Below are 15,006 nucleotides of genomic sequence, written 5' to 3'. Positions count from 1 at the left end.
TGTTTTTAGACCAGCCAGATATATGGACCTCCTGGATGGTAGTTATTTATATCCGGAAATTTCATGCATGCGTACAACGCTGGAGGGCAAAAAAACAATTTTACTTGTCATCCATATCCATGCTGCCACGGTGGAACAATCCCGACAATTAAATAAAATCTGGACAATTAGGAATAAATAATTTAGAGCAACATGCCATAGCACTGGGGAAAATAACGCAAAAAAAAACGTTAAAGGACAACTCAAATCCGCTTTTTTCTCGCTCTCTGCACAGACTCCTTGCCACAGCAACTGACTGAGGATTCAACACCAAAAAACACTCAAACATTTTCATGTTTTGATATTTATTTTGCGATCGACAGGCGGATCGGCGCAGCGCCTGCAGTAAAGCGTGCGCTGTGCCGGTCCGTCATGGTGAAGAGAGAGCTGAGTCAAAAAGCGAAGCTCTCGATTTTCCGGTCAATCTATGTTCCTACCCTCATCTATGGCCATGAGCTCTGGGTCATGACCAAAAGAATGAGATCGCAGATACAAGCGGCCGAAATGGTTTTCCTCCGTAGGGTGGCTGGGCTCTCCCTTAGCGATAGGGTGGGAAGCTCAGTCATCAGGGAGGGACTCAGAGTAGAGCCGCTGCTCCTCCACATCGAGAGGAGCCAGTTGAGGCTTGGGCATCTGGTCAGGATGCCTCCTGGACGCCTCCCTGGTATTCCGGGCACGGAAGACCCGGCTGGTCTGGGAACGCTTTGGGATTCCCCCCGCAACCCGACTCCGGATAAGCAGAAGAAAATGGATGGATATTAATAATTGATCGCTCTGGTAGATGAGCTAACGCTGCTATTAGCTAAGCTAACACAGCGGTGGTTGATTAGCTAATTTAATCACCTGCTCTACTAATGATCTGTCAGAGTTGGTGTTTAGGCCACCTTTTTTTTTTGTCGTTTTTTTAAATTGAACAAAACACCGAATTCCACAGCACATCAACATGTTACGGTTGTCAAAGTCAAGCTAGCATAACTGAACTACTTCCCTCCCACTCGGTATATATATATTTTTTAACTAAAACTTTTTCCTGACCTTGTTATCTAGCTGTCATAGAGTCCCTGTCTCCTTTATGTATCAGGTGTACACTTAAAATTTTGCATGTTACATTGACAACTGCTAAAAACCCAGGTTATTATTGGGGAGCAGCTTTTTGCCCTCCTGTAGGAAGATGGGGGCAGGATTTGGTGTGCATGAAGTCCTGCTGCAGTTGGTCCATACCGGTGTGTGTGAGACATTTCAAAACATAAAATTATTAATAATAGGCATATATTATTATAATAATAGAAAATTGAAACTTTGTTTTTTTAGTTCATTTGTGATGTTTTTGTCTACAAAGTGGTGCTGGAAAAGTTTGAAATCTTACCTTAAAAGTTCTTGAAAAGTGTGTGATCTCTGTCAGTTTGATGTTTTATTTTGCGTTTCACGGTTTCACGTCGTTTCTTCTTCTGCTGTTCTAAAGGGCCATGTTTCAGAGGTCCAGCCCGCGGTCCAGCTGCCAGTCAGTGAGTCGGCCAGCCTCCCCAGAGTCAGCGTGGACCTGGACTTCCTGGAGGACGATGACATCCTGGGCGGCTCGCCGGGCGGAGACGGCGACAGCAACGGCATTGGAACGAACCACGAGCCGTGCGACATCCTGCAGCAGAGCCTGGCGGAGGCCAACATCACTGAGCAGAGCCTGCAGGAAGCCGGGTCCGAGCTGGACCTGGTGTCCTTCGGGATCCCGGGTCTCACCCAGGTGGTCCAGACCCTGCCTGACGCTGGAAGCGCCGCCGTCGGGGTAGGCATCGGAGTCGGCGGGGCGGCGACCATTTTCCCCGGGTCGGCGCAAAGCGCGGCGGGTAACCCTGGCAACACTACGGCTGACATGCTGGGGTCGGTTCTGGCCCAGCAGGGGCTCCAGCTGCAGCCGCAAGTGATGAACAAAACCATCAGCGTCCAGCCGTTCATGCAGCAGGTCGGCCTCGGTAACGTGACGCTTCAGCCCATTTCCAGCCTCCAGGCCCTTTCCAACGGGAGCCAGTCGGGACCGTTGGGTATCGGACAGATTCAGGTTGTGGGCCAGCCGACGGTCATGACCATCAACCAGTCGGGGCAGCAGATCCTGGCCAAAGCCATGGGCGGGTACCAAGAGGTGTCCGCTGCTGGCTCTCAGGCCGGTCTGGGCCTGATCCAGGGCAACAAAGCCGCGGTCGGCGCTACAGCTTTAAACGGACCGGCTGTTTCTGTCAGCAGCACGAGCAGCATCAGCGCCGCCACCATGAGCGCCCCCGCTGGGCTCGTGGGCTTCGGAGGAGGAGTGGTGCCGCCGACACAAACTCAAGCCCAGATCATGCAGAACGTGATCATCCAGCGCACGCCGACACCCATTCAGCCCAAACCCCCACAGGGGGGCGCCATCCAGCCGAAAGTCTACAAGCCGCAGCAGCCGCCGCCACCGCAGGCAGCACCCCAGGCTCAGCAGAATGACGCGCACAAAGCGCTTGGGCTGCAGCAGCTTCCGGTTTCTGCTGCCCAGAACGTCGCCTTCCTGGCGGGAAAGCCCGGTTCTAATGTCGTCCTGAGCACGCAAGCCGCCACTCAGGGCCCGCAATTCCAGCAGGCCCTGTTCAAGCAGCAAGCTGCGCCGCCTTCTGGGAAGCCCCTCAGCGTGCATCTGTTGAACCAGCAGGGCAGCATTGTCATCCCGTCCCAGACAGTCCTGCAGAGCCAGAACCACCAGTTCCTGCTGCCCCAGCTTCAGGCCGGAGGCCAGATCCTGACACAACACCCGGGCGGCCACATCATCACGAGCCAGGGCCCCGGCGGACAGCTCATCGCCAATCAGATCCTGACCGCCAACCAGAACATCAATCTGGGTCAGGTGTTATCGTCGCAGGGCCACCCCGGCGCCGCCCACATCCTGTCCGGACCCATTCAGCTGCAGCCCGGTCAGATGGGCACACCGACGCTTTTTCAGATGCCGGTTGCCTCTTTGGCTCAGAGTCAAAGCCAGACGCAGACGCCGGCCGCCTCGGGCCACGCCCAGACGGTGATTCAGGGCCTCCAGAACTCCTTGACCATGGTGGGTCAGGTGGAGGGGCTGAGCCCGGCCATCAGTCTGCAGACCACTCTGCAGGCCCAGCCGGGCACCGTGCCCGGCGCCGCAGGAGTCCAAACCGCAGAGGCTGCTGTTACGGTGCTGGGAGGCTCGGCAGAACCGGCGCCGCAGCTTTTACCGCAGTCGTCGATCCTCGCCGTGCACCCTGCGTCGTCTGCCGCCGCTTCCTCCTCTCCGTCCATGTCTGTCTCAACGTCATCCTCGGTGACGGCCGTGGGTCTGGTCCCCCCGCAGGCTCAGAGCAGCCCAGGGAGGCTGCTGTTCACCAACCAGGGGTCGAGCATGATCCTGAGCCAGGAGTCGCTGCAGATGTTCCTCCAGCAGGTCAGCGCTCCACCCGTCTGCTTTTCTTCTTAACATTGTCTTTAAAGGCGACCTATTGTGCAAAATTTACTTTTTGCCCTTTTTTGTTCTTTCTTTTGTGTTTCTACTGCTTCTAAACACAACACTCAGCTGTTTTTTAGCAATAAGTTCAAGTTTTTTGAGTCTGTAAAATGAGCTGTTTCAAAAACATCCTGAATGTTGAGTCACAATCTTCAGGCCCTGCATCGTTACCCAGAGTTTGGCAGTAACTAGTTACATTTACTTGAGTAACTTTTTGGAATAAAATTACATTTAGAAGTAATTTTAGTACACTGTACTTTTTTACTCTTACTTGAGTTGTTGACTTAACATCCAGAAACCACTTGCTGCATTCTTGTCTGATATGCAGGAGGCTCCACTTCTGCTTTTCAAGAGCGCGTTTTAAGTCAATAACTCCTTAATATTGATGAAGTTCTAATTCCACTGGCAGATTATTTCATTTGCCACAAGGGAAAAATGTTTCTTAGAGGTGAGTTTATCTACCAATTGAAAAAGTACTATTTTTTTCTATATATTAAGGAATTTTGACTTAAAACAAGCTCCAATAACTTGTTGAAAAGTCACTTGTAAGTTTTTGTTTTTTCTTATGTCAAGTCTACTAAGATATTTGCACTAGAAATTAAGCAAAACTTTGTGTTTTTGCAGTATAGCTAATTTAGATTTAAAGTGACAAACGCCCTAAAACAGCTCAAAAAACTGAACAGAACTGATCCTATCTAAGAACAATTTTGTGCAAAAAAGAAAATGTAACAAACATTCTTTCTATATTTATACATCCTAACTTGTTCAAGGAAGCATATTAGGTCACCTTTAAAAAAAAATAATGAAAAAAGTAACATGCACGAGTGTTAAATTGGTGTGATCTCTTTGGTTTAGTATTTTGCTGCTCATTCTCCTTCCCTCCCTCCTCCCTCCCCCTTATCCTGAAATGGTAATTGTATCAGGAGCAGCGCCACCAAACAGAGAATGAGTCAACCCAATCAGTGGGCGTCCCAGCGTCTGTAATCGTCAGCAGCAACAGCATCACTACTGCGGCCCCTGCTGTCCATGACAGCCAGTTTACTGACTCCTGGGTGGGTCAGAGCCACAGCCCTTCCCCTGGCCCCTCCCACATGACAGCAGTGGTAAAGGTAGAACTGCCCCTTTATGTTGAGCCCCACCCCCACTTGCTGCTGCTGCTGCTGCCACAGTGTTAGGTTTTTCCTACCTTTTTTACTCCCCTCCCCGTCACAACTCTGTACCTCTCCTGCTTCCACTGCTCTCTCCAGCGCTGTTTTAACTCCAGGGTGGAAGAAGCCGGTCCTTCGCTTGCAGCATCTGTGCTTTTCCACACTTTGCTTGATTTTAGTAGCAGCATGATCGTCCCTGTTGTCCGTTCCTGTTTTATTACTCAGTAGAGATGCACCGATCATTTTGAAGTTGATCTCCGGTCTCAATTCGGGCTGCAAGTAGTTTTAGTAATCAATTATTTGGATGAAAAATTCAGCGGATTGTTCTGGGATCCCCAAAGCTGAGCTGGAGAATTTTGCTGAGAAGACAGAAGAAATTATTTCAAATAAACTAGAACAATAAATTGATGGAAGTTTGCTCTGCCACTTAAAAATATGTCTGCTTTTGCAGTTTTGTAAGTTGTACTACAAAATATCGGCTTGAATAATTGCTAAAAATGATGAGGTTGAAACATGACTAAAAACGGAACGTGAAAGTTTTTCTGACGATTAATCGGATAAAAAATTGGCACATTCTGCAGATTTTTTATTTATCAGCTTAAGCCTTTTTAATACAATACTATAAAGACTTTAAAATATGCAAATAAACAATTAAATTCCTTTTTAAAACAATAAATCGATATACTGTAGTGCTGATCTGTTGATTATTCTTTGGATTAACATATAATTAATAATTAGAGAGAAAAAGATGCTTAACTGGAGATTATTTTTACAGAATTTGAACCAGGTGAAGCTAAAACAACAGATTCACAGACAATTTTTTAAAATCTGAAATGCAATTTTTTTTGTACAGTTTTGGCTTAATTACTGCCCTGCGTGTTGTTCTTTCTGTAAATGAGTTTTAGAGTCAACATACTCTTGACTATTAATCTATTACCAAATTAGCCAGTAGCCTCTGTCTTTTTAAGAAGCTCCTGTTCTTTCTCTCCTCATTATGTCATTTGGAAACGTTTTTAGGAACGTTTGACTGAAATGTTCCACCAGGTGTTTGCTAATTGCTGCTGCTAGTCTGGAGGAGCGGCTCGCCTACGGACTGCAGCTCTAAGGCGGAGCTTTGTGTAAATAGGCTGCTGAAGGAGATTCAAGGATTCCTAAAACATTAATAACAATGGAAAAACACTCCAGGGATGTTTTTTGTGAGCTGACATGAAACGATACCAAGTTGGAGCCAATCAAGCTAAAAAAAATCGGCACCAGCCGATTTCACGGTGCATCTCTATGACTTCATGACTTGTTCATGCAAACATTTTGGCTGACAATGGAGATTCCTTTTTGTTTTTGTTGTTTTCATTAATATTATAATTTTAAAATGTGCATTTCCCAACTACATGCAGATGTGCTTGTTCCAAAATATTTAAAATTTTCCAAGAGCAGCCTCTTCACCTCTCTAATCGCTCTGTAGGATTTCCTCTGCCTCTCCGCTGATGAATCAGACGTCTGCTCTCTGTTTTGCATGCCTCGTTACACTGCGTCTCCTGTTTTAAATCCCCACGTTGACCAGTAGCGCCTCCCAAACCCAAATGATTTGGTCCTCCGACCCGTGACCTCACGACCTTCGGATCACCTTCTAATTCACCATCACAGTCCCACAAATCTCGCTTCTGTCAACAGGTTTTCCTTTTGGTTCACTGAGCAGTTATTCCTCCCCTTTATATGTTTATTGCCCTCAGACGCAGAAAAAAGAATAATCTGTGTGCTTTGATTGTTTGTAGATACAGAAGGCTAACAGTCCGCTTTCGTGTTGTTTGTTCTTGTTTGACTGATGTTTGTGCGACTAGGGGCTGGGCGACGTTTTCATTTCAATTTATAATTCATTTAACTTGTATTTAGCCTACTGTTGGGTGATATTGATTAAAAAAATGAACATGTTTTCATACCTGATCTGATTTCTGCGACAGCGTGCTAAAGAAAGGAGCACATTTCCGGCAAAAAACTGAGATTAATCTCAGACATTTTCCAGAAAAAAAACGACGGAAATTTTTGAGCTTCAAAAGTTAAACATTTTCAACATTTGGAAGTTTTCTATTTTTTCTAGAAAAATTCTGAGATTAATCCCAGACTTATTTTTTTGTTGCAAATTCTTCTTCTGGAGCTTGAAGGTTTCTTGAGTTTTTTTGGGGTTTTTTCTTGAAAATTTTTTAAATTAATCACAAAGTTTAGACATTTTTTATTTGCGAATTTGTGACTTTTGGAGCTCAGATATTACCTTGTTTTTTTTCTAGAAAATTGTTTATACAACAATTTTTTTAAAATGGAAATTTAGCCAGAAATCTAAATTTCTGCTATTTTTGCTAATTTTTTAAAAAAAAAATTACATTTATTTTTGTTTGACTTCTTTACATTACAAACGACAGAAAATAATTTTCAGAAGTGGCTTTTATTTCCACAACCCCTTCTGTCATTTGTACGAATCAGGGTTCTGGATTGGAGTTATAAAATATTGCATCAGATGTGTTAATGGTAATCTATCCAGATTTATAGTAATTAATTTATTGTCCAGCCAAACATTCTCGTAATGATGAAAATTATCAGAACCTCGCCGTAATATTTTGTCTATTTTAACTCAACTTCCAAATATATATAGAATTGGAAAACTCATTTGTCAATTTATTGCACAGATGTAATTTAGCTTATTATTTTACACTTAAATGAAATATAAAATCTATATTTCACAGCAGTTTGGGATGAAATCTTGTCGCCCAGCCCGGATGTTGAATCCCATCGTTAAAACCATGTGGATGTTTTTGCGTTTTGTTCCTTTTAGAGATTTAAACCCTGATTTGTTTTTGCGCTGCGACGATGTGCTCCCTCCAGGTTCCCTCTGCTGGAGCTCAGCAGGCTCTGAAGATCCAGGGCATGTCCTCCTCGCCGGCGTTGACCTCCCACGCCACGACGCCTCCGGTAGCGGAAAGCCCGCAGCCTTCCCAGTCTCCCCTGACACTGAGCCAGCAGATCCAGTCGCCTCACCATCAACAGCCGCCGCAGTCGCGCCCTTCCTCTCAGCCTCAGCCGCAGTCGCAGACTCCCTCGCGCTCCTGCACGCCGTCATCCCACACCCAACTCTTCATCGTCCACAACCCGATCGCAGAATCTCCCAAACCTGCTGCCAGCTCCGCCGCGCAGGCTCAGCTGCAGCAGACGCCGCCCCAGCAGGTGCACATTCAGGTCCAGCACCAACCTCTGCCTCGACCGGCCTCGCAGCCCACGCCCTACCAGCAGGAAATGCCTCCCATGTCGCAGTCGCCCAAGCCTCTTCCTGCTGCTGCTGCTGCTGCTGCTGCTGCTGCTCCACCTGCGCAGCACCAGTTTGCTGCACCTCCTGTTAGCACCTGCGCTCCAGCCGTGGTGAAAGCCCAAGTTCCCCTCCAGGGCCTCACAGCTGGGCAGCAGCATCACCTGCAATTAGTAGGAGCACAAATCCAGACTCTGTCCTCCATCACTCAGCCCTCGCCTCAGCATAAACAGCTGTTGGAGAAGCTGCAACAGGTATTGCTTCTGATTTTACTGCAAAAAATAGTGATGTTTATTTTCCTAAAACAGTTTCTGCTAATTTTGGTTGAACAAGGCATTTCTAAAAAGTCTAAAATTTACATTTTTACAGGCAGATATTTTGTCTTAGTCTGTATCCTCCAGTTAATAGTCAATCAATTACTAAATTAGTTGATGAATATTTTCAATAATTGATTCATCACAATTAATTGTTTCTTTAAAAATGTGTCTCTGCTTTGTGTTGATCAAAAAAATACCAATGAAATGCATAAAAGTTTGCGGTTGCAACAGGATTAAATGTGAAAAGGTTCAAGGGGAATTATTACGTTGTTAGGATCCTGTAAATTTTCTGAATTATGATGAATCAAATCAATTCCACAATCTTGTGTAAAAATTGTCACTTATTAAGTTAAATTTTTTTGCTCAGGTCAAGCAGAACATCATGTTACAAGCAAAGCCTCAACCTCAAGCCACGAGTCAATTTAATTCGCTGCAAGACGTGCCTGTTGACAAGGTGGTGATGACATCATCAGCGAGCTCTGATGCACCTGCCCAGCTTCCCACGATGCTGCAGCCGACGTCGGTGCTCATCAAAACCGCCGCCACAGGTAGAGCGTTAAAAACCCTCAGTGACGCGTCTCTGCCACGGCGCAACAGGGAAAAAGAAAAAAGGAAGAAGACATTTTTGCCAAGAAACTCACAATTTTTTAGATTAATCTCTGAAATTTTCTAAAAATAAAGAAAAAGAAACAAGGAAATTTCTGAGCCTAAAAAGTTTAAAATCTGCGATTAAATAAATTTTTTTTTTTTTACAATGATCTCAGAAATGTTTTGAGAGAAAGAAGGAGGTTTGAGTTTAAAAAGTAAAAAGATAGCTGGAAAAAACAAAAAAAATATGGAATTAATCTGAGAAATTTTCAAGAAGAAAAAAAGCAATTTCTGAATTTGAAAATTTGCTAAGAAAGAACTTCAAAATATTAGATTTTCTGACAACATTTTTAGAAAAAACATGGAAATTTTCTGATTTTTACTTGAAAATTTCATCTAGAAATTTCTGAGATTAATTTCAAAATTCTCACAAATGTTTTACTTTTCATACTCAGAAATTTCCAAGTTTTATCTACAAAATCTTTGACCTTTTTGTTTTTCCTTGTTTTTTATTTTTTCCAAAAAATTTCTGAGATTTTTCATTGCAGATTTTTGACTTTTTATGCTCAGCAATTTCTGTGTTTCTTCCAGAAAATGTTCTTATGTTAATTTTTTCAAGATTTTTTTACTTTCTTGTGTTTCACCTACACAGGTCATAACGATGTGATTCCTTTCTAATCATCGTTTTTGTCTTTTTTTATAGGATCAAGTGACTTACAGGTATTCTCAGGAGCCCCAGGGCAAACTGCAGCAGCACCGGGGAATCAGACGGTCACTCTTGCCAGCCTTACCCAGCCTGCACAGGTGAGTCGACGTGTTTCACGTTGAGGTTTTCCTCCAGGTGTTTCGTGAGTGTTTGAGACGAAGCGTTTCTTTCTGAATTGGTGCTCAGCTTCAGCCAAAGCCAGGAGTGATCAGCTCAGTGGGGGGGATGACTCTGGGAAAAGCAGCGATGAAGATCCAGGTGTTGGGGCCCGCTCTGACTCAGATGCCGGTTCCACAGCCGCAGCCTCCTCTGCAGACTCAGGTAGGAGCGGCGAGCCGCGCAGCATGGAGGCGGGCGAGATGAGGACGGAAAATATTTATGTTCCTTATCCTGTTCTCTAAAGGTTAATCTGTCTGTCTGTCCGTCCTTCCTCTGTCTTTTTTTCCTTTTAGTTAATCTCTATTTGATTCTCTGTTTATTTATTCTTCCAGCCACCCAACCCTGAGTTGATCTGTGTTTTCTATCTTTGCTCATTCCAGTAATAATTTATTCTATCAATTATTGTTATGATTAATCTGATGACATTTTGTTACATTCTGCGGATTTTTTTCTGAGAACATTTAACCCTCTGTCATGCAATATTAGAAATGCATAAAAATAATTAATTAAATCATTTTTTAAAATAAAAAATGCACATTTTATTCTCTAAAATACAATAACACAACATCTTTAGTGAGTACCTGGTAAATTGTAGCAAAGGATGCATCTGGAGCTAAACAAATACTTCGAACAACTTTTTAAACGTTTCCCTCTTTGCCTTTCAGCTCACATCACAGACGCCACCAGTAAAAATGCCTTTAAGCACCGAGCCCAGTAAAGAAGCCAGGTTTGCTGCCTCTGCTGCCTTCAAGCCAGAGTTGAACCGCTTTGTTGTTGGCATATTTCTGACCGGTTCCTGTAAACACTCTGCAGGATGCTGGAGCAGCTAAGAAAACACCAGGGTTCAGTGCTTCACCCCAACTACAGCGCTCCTTTCCACTCGTTTGACGACACTCTGCACAGACTGCTGCCTTACCATCTCTACCAGGGAACTGCCAACTCCTCTCAAGACTATCAGAGAGGTAAAATCCTGGATCTGCTGAGTGCTGCAGCTTTCACAGTCCTGACGTTTTGCTTCTCTTGGACACAGTGGATGATGAGTTTGAGAGAGTCTCCTGCCAGCTGCTAAAGCGAACCCAGGCCATGCTGGATAAATATCGGTACCTGCTCTTCACAGAGTCAAAAGTAAGTTTATAACCCAGCGATCTCCGTGTCCGAGTCACTTTTCGTTGTTTTGGATTGATTTTGAATCAACTGCTTTTGGCCTTTGAACCTGAGCAGAGACTGGGCCCGTCGGCAGAGATGGTGATGATCGACCGGATGTTCATCCAGGAGGAAAAGGTCGCCCTGAACCAGGACAGGATTCTGGCCAAGGAGAGACCGGGTCGGTGGCTTTAATGTCCAAACTAACAAAAAACAATAAAACTGCGACGTGGAAAAATGTTTGGAGAAACCGAATTATTACACGGAAAAATAGAAAAATACTTTCTGCTGATCTGGATGGAAGTTTTCAAATTGTCTTCTGTTTGTTTATCCATCCATCCATCCATCCATCCATCCATCCATCCATCCATCCATCCATCCATCCATCCATCCATCCATCCATCCCATCCATCCATCCATCCATCCATCCATCCATCCATCCATCCATCCATCCATCCCATCCATCCATCCATCCATCCATCCATCCATCCATCCATCCATCCATCCATCCATCCATCCATCCATCATCCATCCATCCATCCATCCATCCATCCATCATCCATCCATCCATCCATCCATCCATCCATCCATCCATCCATCCATCAAAACTTTTGTCATCCAACTTTTGGTAGAAAAAGAGAAAAAACTTAAAAAAAGCAAATAGAAATTATTGAGCTTGTTTTAATTGAGATTAATTTATTGCTTTGTGCGACAGGCCTGGTCATTTATATTTATTTATCAGTAATGTAAATGATTGTGTTTCCTTGCAGAGGAGTTTGCAGCGACGGTGCGGATGCTGGAGAGCGGCGTTCCATCCCAGCCAAAACCAGCGCCTCCGGATCTGCCGTCAGCGAGTCTGGCGGCCTCCACCGCTGCTCCCGCTCTGATACCGTCTCCCGCTCCTCTCCTCAAGGTCGCTCCGACTCCTGCGGCTCCTGCTGCTCCTGCGTCTCCCACGCCTCCTCCCGTCCCCGCCGCTCCCTCCAGCTCCCCCTTTCCTCCCACTAAGCTGGTCATAAAGCACGGCGGCGGCAGCGCCTCTGTCTCCTGGTCCAGCAGCTGTCCTCCGGCGGCCAAGCCGGTCGCTCCGGCAGCGCCTTCCTCCTCTTCTTCGTCGTCGTCGCTAAATTTCCAGTCGGCGGCGGACGATGACGACGCTCTTCCACAGCGAACCAGCAAGCCTCCCATCAAGACGTACGAGGCGCGCAGCCGGATCGGCCTGAAGCTGAAGATCAAGCAGGACCAGACCGGGTTCAGCAAGGTGGTCCACAACACCGCCCTGGATCCCGTCCACGCCCCCCAACCTCGCTCCACCCCGGAGCCACCGCCGGAGCCAGCAAAGTCCCAGCACCTAGCCACGCCCCCCAACACCGTCATCAGGACTCAGTCCCCGACGGTCACGCCCACTCAGAGCAACCTCAGAAACGCTGCTCCGTCGTCGTCGACGACCACGCAGATGAACGGCTCGTTGGACCACCACCCGGTCAAACACAACCCGGCGTCGTCACAGACCACCTGCCGCCTGCCGCTTAGAAAGACCTACAGGGAGAACATCAGTCCCCGGGTCAGGCCCGGCGTCCCCGGCGGACTGGACGAAAGCTTTTCCTACCCCATCACTACGCCGTCGCCGCCGCGGCACGAGGCGTCCACCCCGCCCTCGGAACGGACCGTCATAGCGAGCGTACGGGTGGAGAAGCGAGACAGGGAGGCGGACCCGAGTCTTGAAGGCGGACGCTTGGGGAACACGATGGACAAAATGAACGAGGTGTTCAACCGGAGCGTGAAGACGGCGACCCACCACCATCTTTCTCTGCTGCTGGACTGCGAGGCGGCGAAGGAGAGGGAGGACGAGCACACGGACCAAGACGCTGACAAGTACAAACGGTTCAGCGGGAAAAACAAACACAGGACTGGCGGGACGTTCAGAATGGACCAGCACGCGCCCGGACCGCCGTCCCCGGAGTCGTCGTTCGCCCGAGACTCTCTGCTTCCCGCCAAACGCTGCAAGTCGGACTCGCCCGACATGGACAACGCCAGCTTCTCCAGCGGCAGCCCGCCAGACGACTCGCTCAACGAGCATCTGCAGTGCGCCATCGACAGCATCCTCAACCTGCAGCAGGAGCCCGGCGTGCGCGGACACCACGTCCGGGCCGGCGCCGGCGGCAGGACGCACCAACACCAAAGTCAGCGCCCGGGAGACTCGGCGGTCTCCACACACAGAGCTCCGCCCCCCACGGCGTCGTCCGCTCCGTCGTCGTCCTCGCTGGGCCCTCAGGTCGGGGGGCGGGGCCACAACGGCAGCCTGGTCCCCCAGACTCAGAGCAGATAACAGGCCCTCAACCCCAGGCTGGACTGATGGGGGTGACGCTGCAACAGGGGAAAGACAGGGGGCGCTGCACTGCAGAAAACACTCAATCTGAGCACTTTTAGTCTCGTTTCTGCTGCAGTTCACTTTAAATAAGATAAAACCAACTCACAAGACAGTGGAGCTTGTTTTAATTCAACAATTTTTTAATATCGATATAAAAAGTTTTACAAGCAGATTATTTAACTTCAAATAAAACATTTTTCCAATGTTACAAATTAAATAATCTGCCAGTGTAACTAGAATATTAAGAAATTATTAAATAAGATAACCTAGAAAGTTACTTATAAATTAGTTTTGTCTTATTTCAACTGAACTGAGATATTTCTACTAGACAAAAAATACATGGTAAGATTTTGTGTTTTTGCAGTGTAACAACAGTTATTCTCTTAAACTGTGCTAACTTAGTTCACTGTAAAAACACAAACTAACCAAACATCTTTTATGTAGTTTTTATTCAAATATCTTAGTGCGCTTGAATAAAACAAAACTTACAAGTAACTTTTCAGCAAAATATAGGAACTTGTTTTAAGTCAATAATTCCTTAACATTAACAAAAATGTTATAAACTGGCATTTTTTTCAGCTGTAATGAAGGAAAAGTTTCTTGTAATAAGTGAAGTAATCTGCCAATTGATTTTATTTAATCAATATTAAATTATTTTTTAAAACATGCTTTTATATGTTTCTGAAAAGTTATTTTGAAGTTAGTTTTGTCTTAAATTATTTCAAATAAATGAAGATGTTGGCAGATTGTTTCATTTATATTATGGGGAAAATAGTATAAATGAAGAAATCTGGATTTTTAAAAGATCAATATTAAGAAATTATTGGCTGAAAACAAGCTCCTTTATCTTACTGAAAAGTTTCTTGTGATTTTTGTCTTTTTTAAAGTGTGAGAAATTGTTTGCAGTAGAAACTAGACCAAAACTATATGGTGAGATTTTGTGTTTTTGCAGCGTTTGTCCATTTGAATTGTCCAAACGTTTCTTATTTTTAGCCCGGTTTATGGATTGAATGTGGCAAAAGCAAAACGGTGAACCACAGACCTTTATCACGCCTGCTTTTTATGTTTCTTTTTTCTCTCTTCTTCATGTTTACATTCCTCTAACTTGTCCCCAGGAGGAGACTCTGTCCGCTCGTCTGGCCGAAACGACGCCCTGTCGAGCATCACAGAAAAATAAACCGGCGGGGCGCCTTGACGCGTTCCCTGCACCTTTACACATTAGACTCTTTATCACAAATGCAAATGACACACTTTCACTGCAGGCCACAGCTGTATCCCTGTCGCTACCTTGGTGACAAAACGAGGAAATGATAGGAGAACCTTTTTGTTTTGGTTGCTCTCTAATGCTGTAACATCAAGATGTCAGAATGTAAATTAACTCTGTTCTTTTCCGCGCCTGTCGACAGATTTCACCAGGTTTCTGTTTGTCTGCGGCTCATGAAGTTAAAGCATTATGCATTTCCGTCAGCAGGGGGCAGACTAGCTCTGGCTTTCCTCATTCTTTCAGCTTTCTTCTTCAGCTATGTTTCCTGTTTTTATTTTTATTTCTAGGACAATTCAGAAACAAACACAGCACAAAAACATTGAAATGGAAAAAAATGGAACAATAATAATGTACAAAAAAAAAAGACCGGAAGAGAATTTGAAGTATAGTATTACAGATTAATTTTTGTATTGTATTTATTGTGTATAATGACACTTTTTAAAAAGAAATGTACATTTAGTAAAACTGTAAATTAAACCTTGCTTCTTTTATGAA

At 45.4% G+C, this 15,006-nt stretch overlaps 1 protein-coding gene across 4 annotated transcripts in view; it reads left to right on the top strand.

Annotated features, from left to right (window-relative positions):
• Positions 1-15,006, top strand: part of bicra (BRD4 interacting chromatin remodeling complex associated protein) — a 21,116-nt gene extending 6,110 nt beyond the window's left edge. For 2 of the 4 annotated variants that reach the window (XM_055028670.1, XM_055028667.1), the window contains 11 exons: positions 1,502-3,463; positions 4,447-4,632; positions 7,546-8,217; positions 8,648-8,828; positions 9,572-9,672; positions 9,761-9,895; positions 10,399-10,460; positions 10,547-10,695; positions 10,764-10,858; positions 10,952-11,057; positions 11,647-15,006. In XM_055028670.1, the coding sequence (XP_054884645.1) occupies positions 1,502-3,463; positions 4,447-4,632; positions 7,546-8,217; positions 8,648-8,828; positions 9,572-9,672; positions 9,761-9,895; positions 10,399-10,460; positions 10,547-10,695; positions 10,764-10,858; positions 10,952-11,057; positions 11,647-13,205 (5,208 nt within the window). In that variant the 3' untranslated portion in view covers positions 13,206-15,006. The remainder of the gene's footprint in view (positions 1-1,501; positions 3,464-4,446; positions 4,633-7,545; positions 8,218-8,647; positions 8,829-9,571; positions 9,673-9,760; positions 9,896-10,398; positions 10,461-10,546; positions 10,696-10,763; positions 10,859-10,951; positions 11,058-11,646) is intronic. The other 2 variants (XM_055028668.1, XM_055028671.1) reach the window with 2 other exon arrangements.

Source organism: Poeciliopsis prolifica, unplaced genomic scaffold (genome assembly GCF_027474105.1).
Source record: "Poeciliopsis prolifica strain line A6 unplaced genomic scaffold, Auburn_PproV2 SCAFFOLD004, whole genome shotgun sequence".
Taxonomy (NCBI): Eukaryota; Metazoa; Chordata; class Actinopteri; order Cyprinodontiformes; family Poeciliidae; genus Poeciliopsis; species Poeciliopsis prolifica.
The sequence above is the reverse complement of the archived record's forward strand: the minus strand, read 5'-3'. Positions and strand labels throughout refer to the sequence as shown.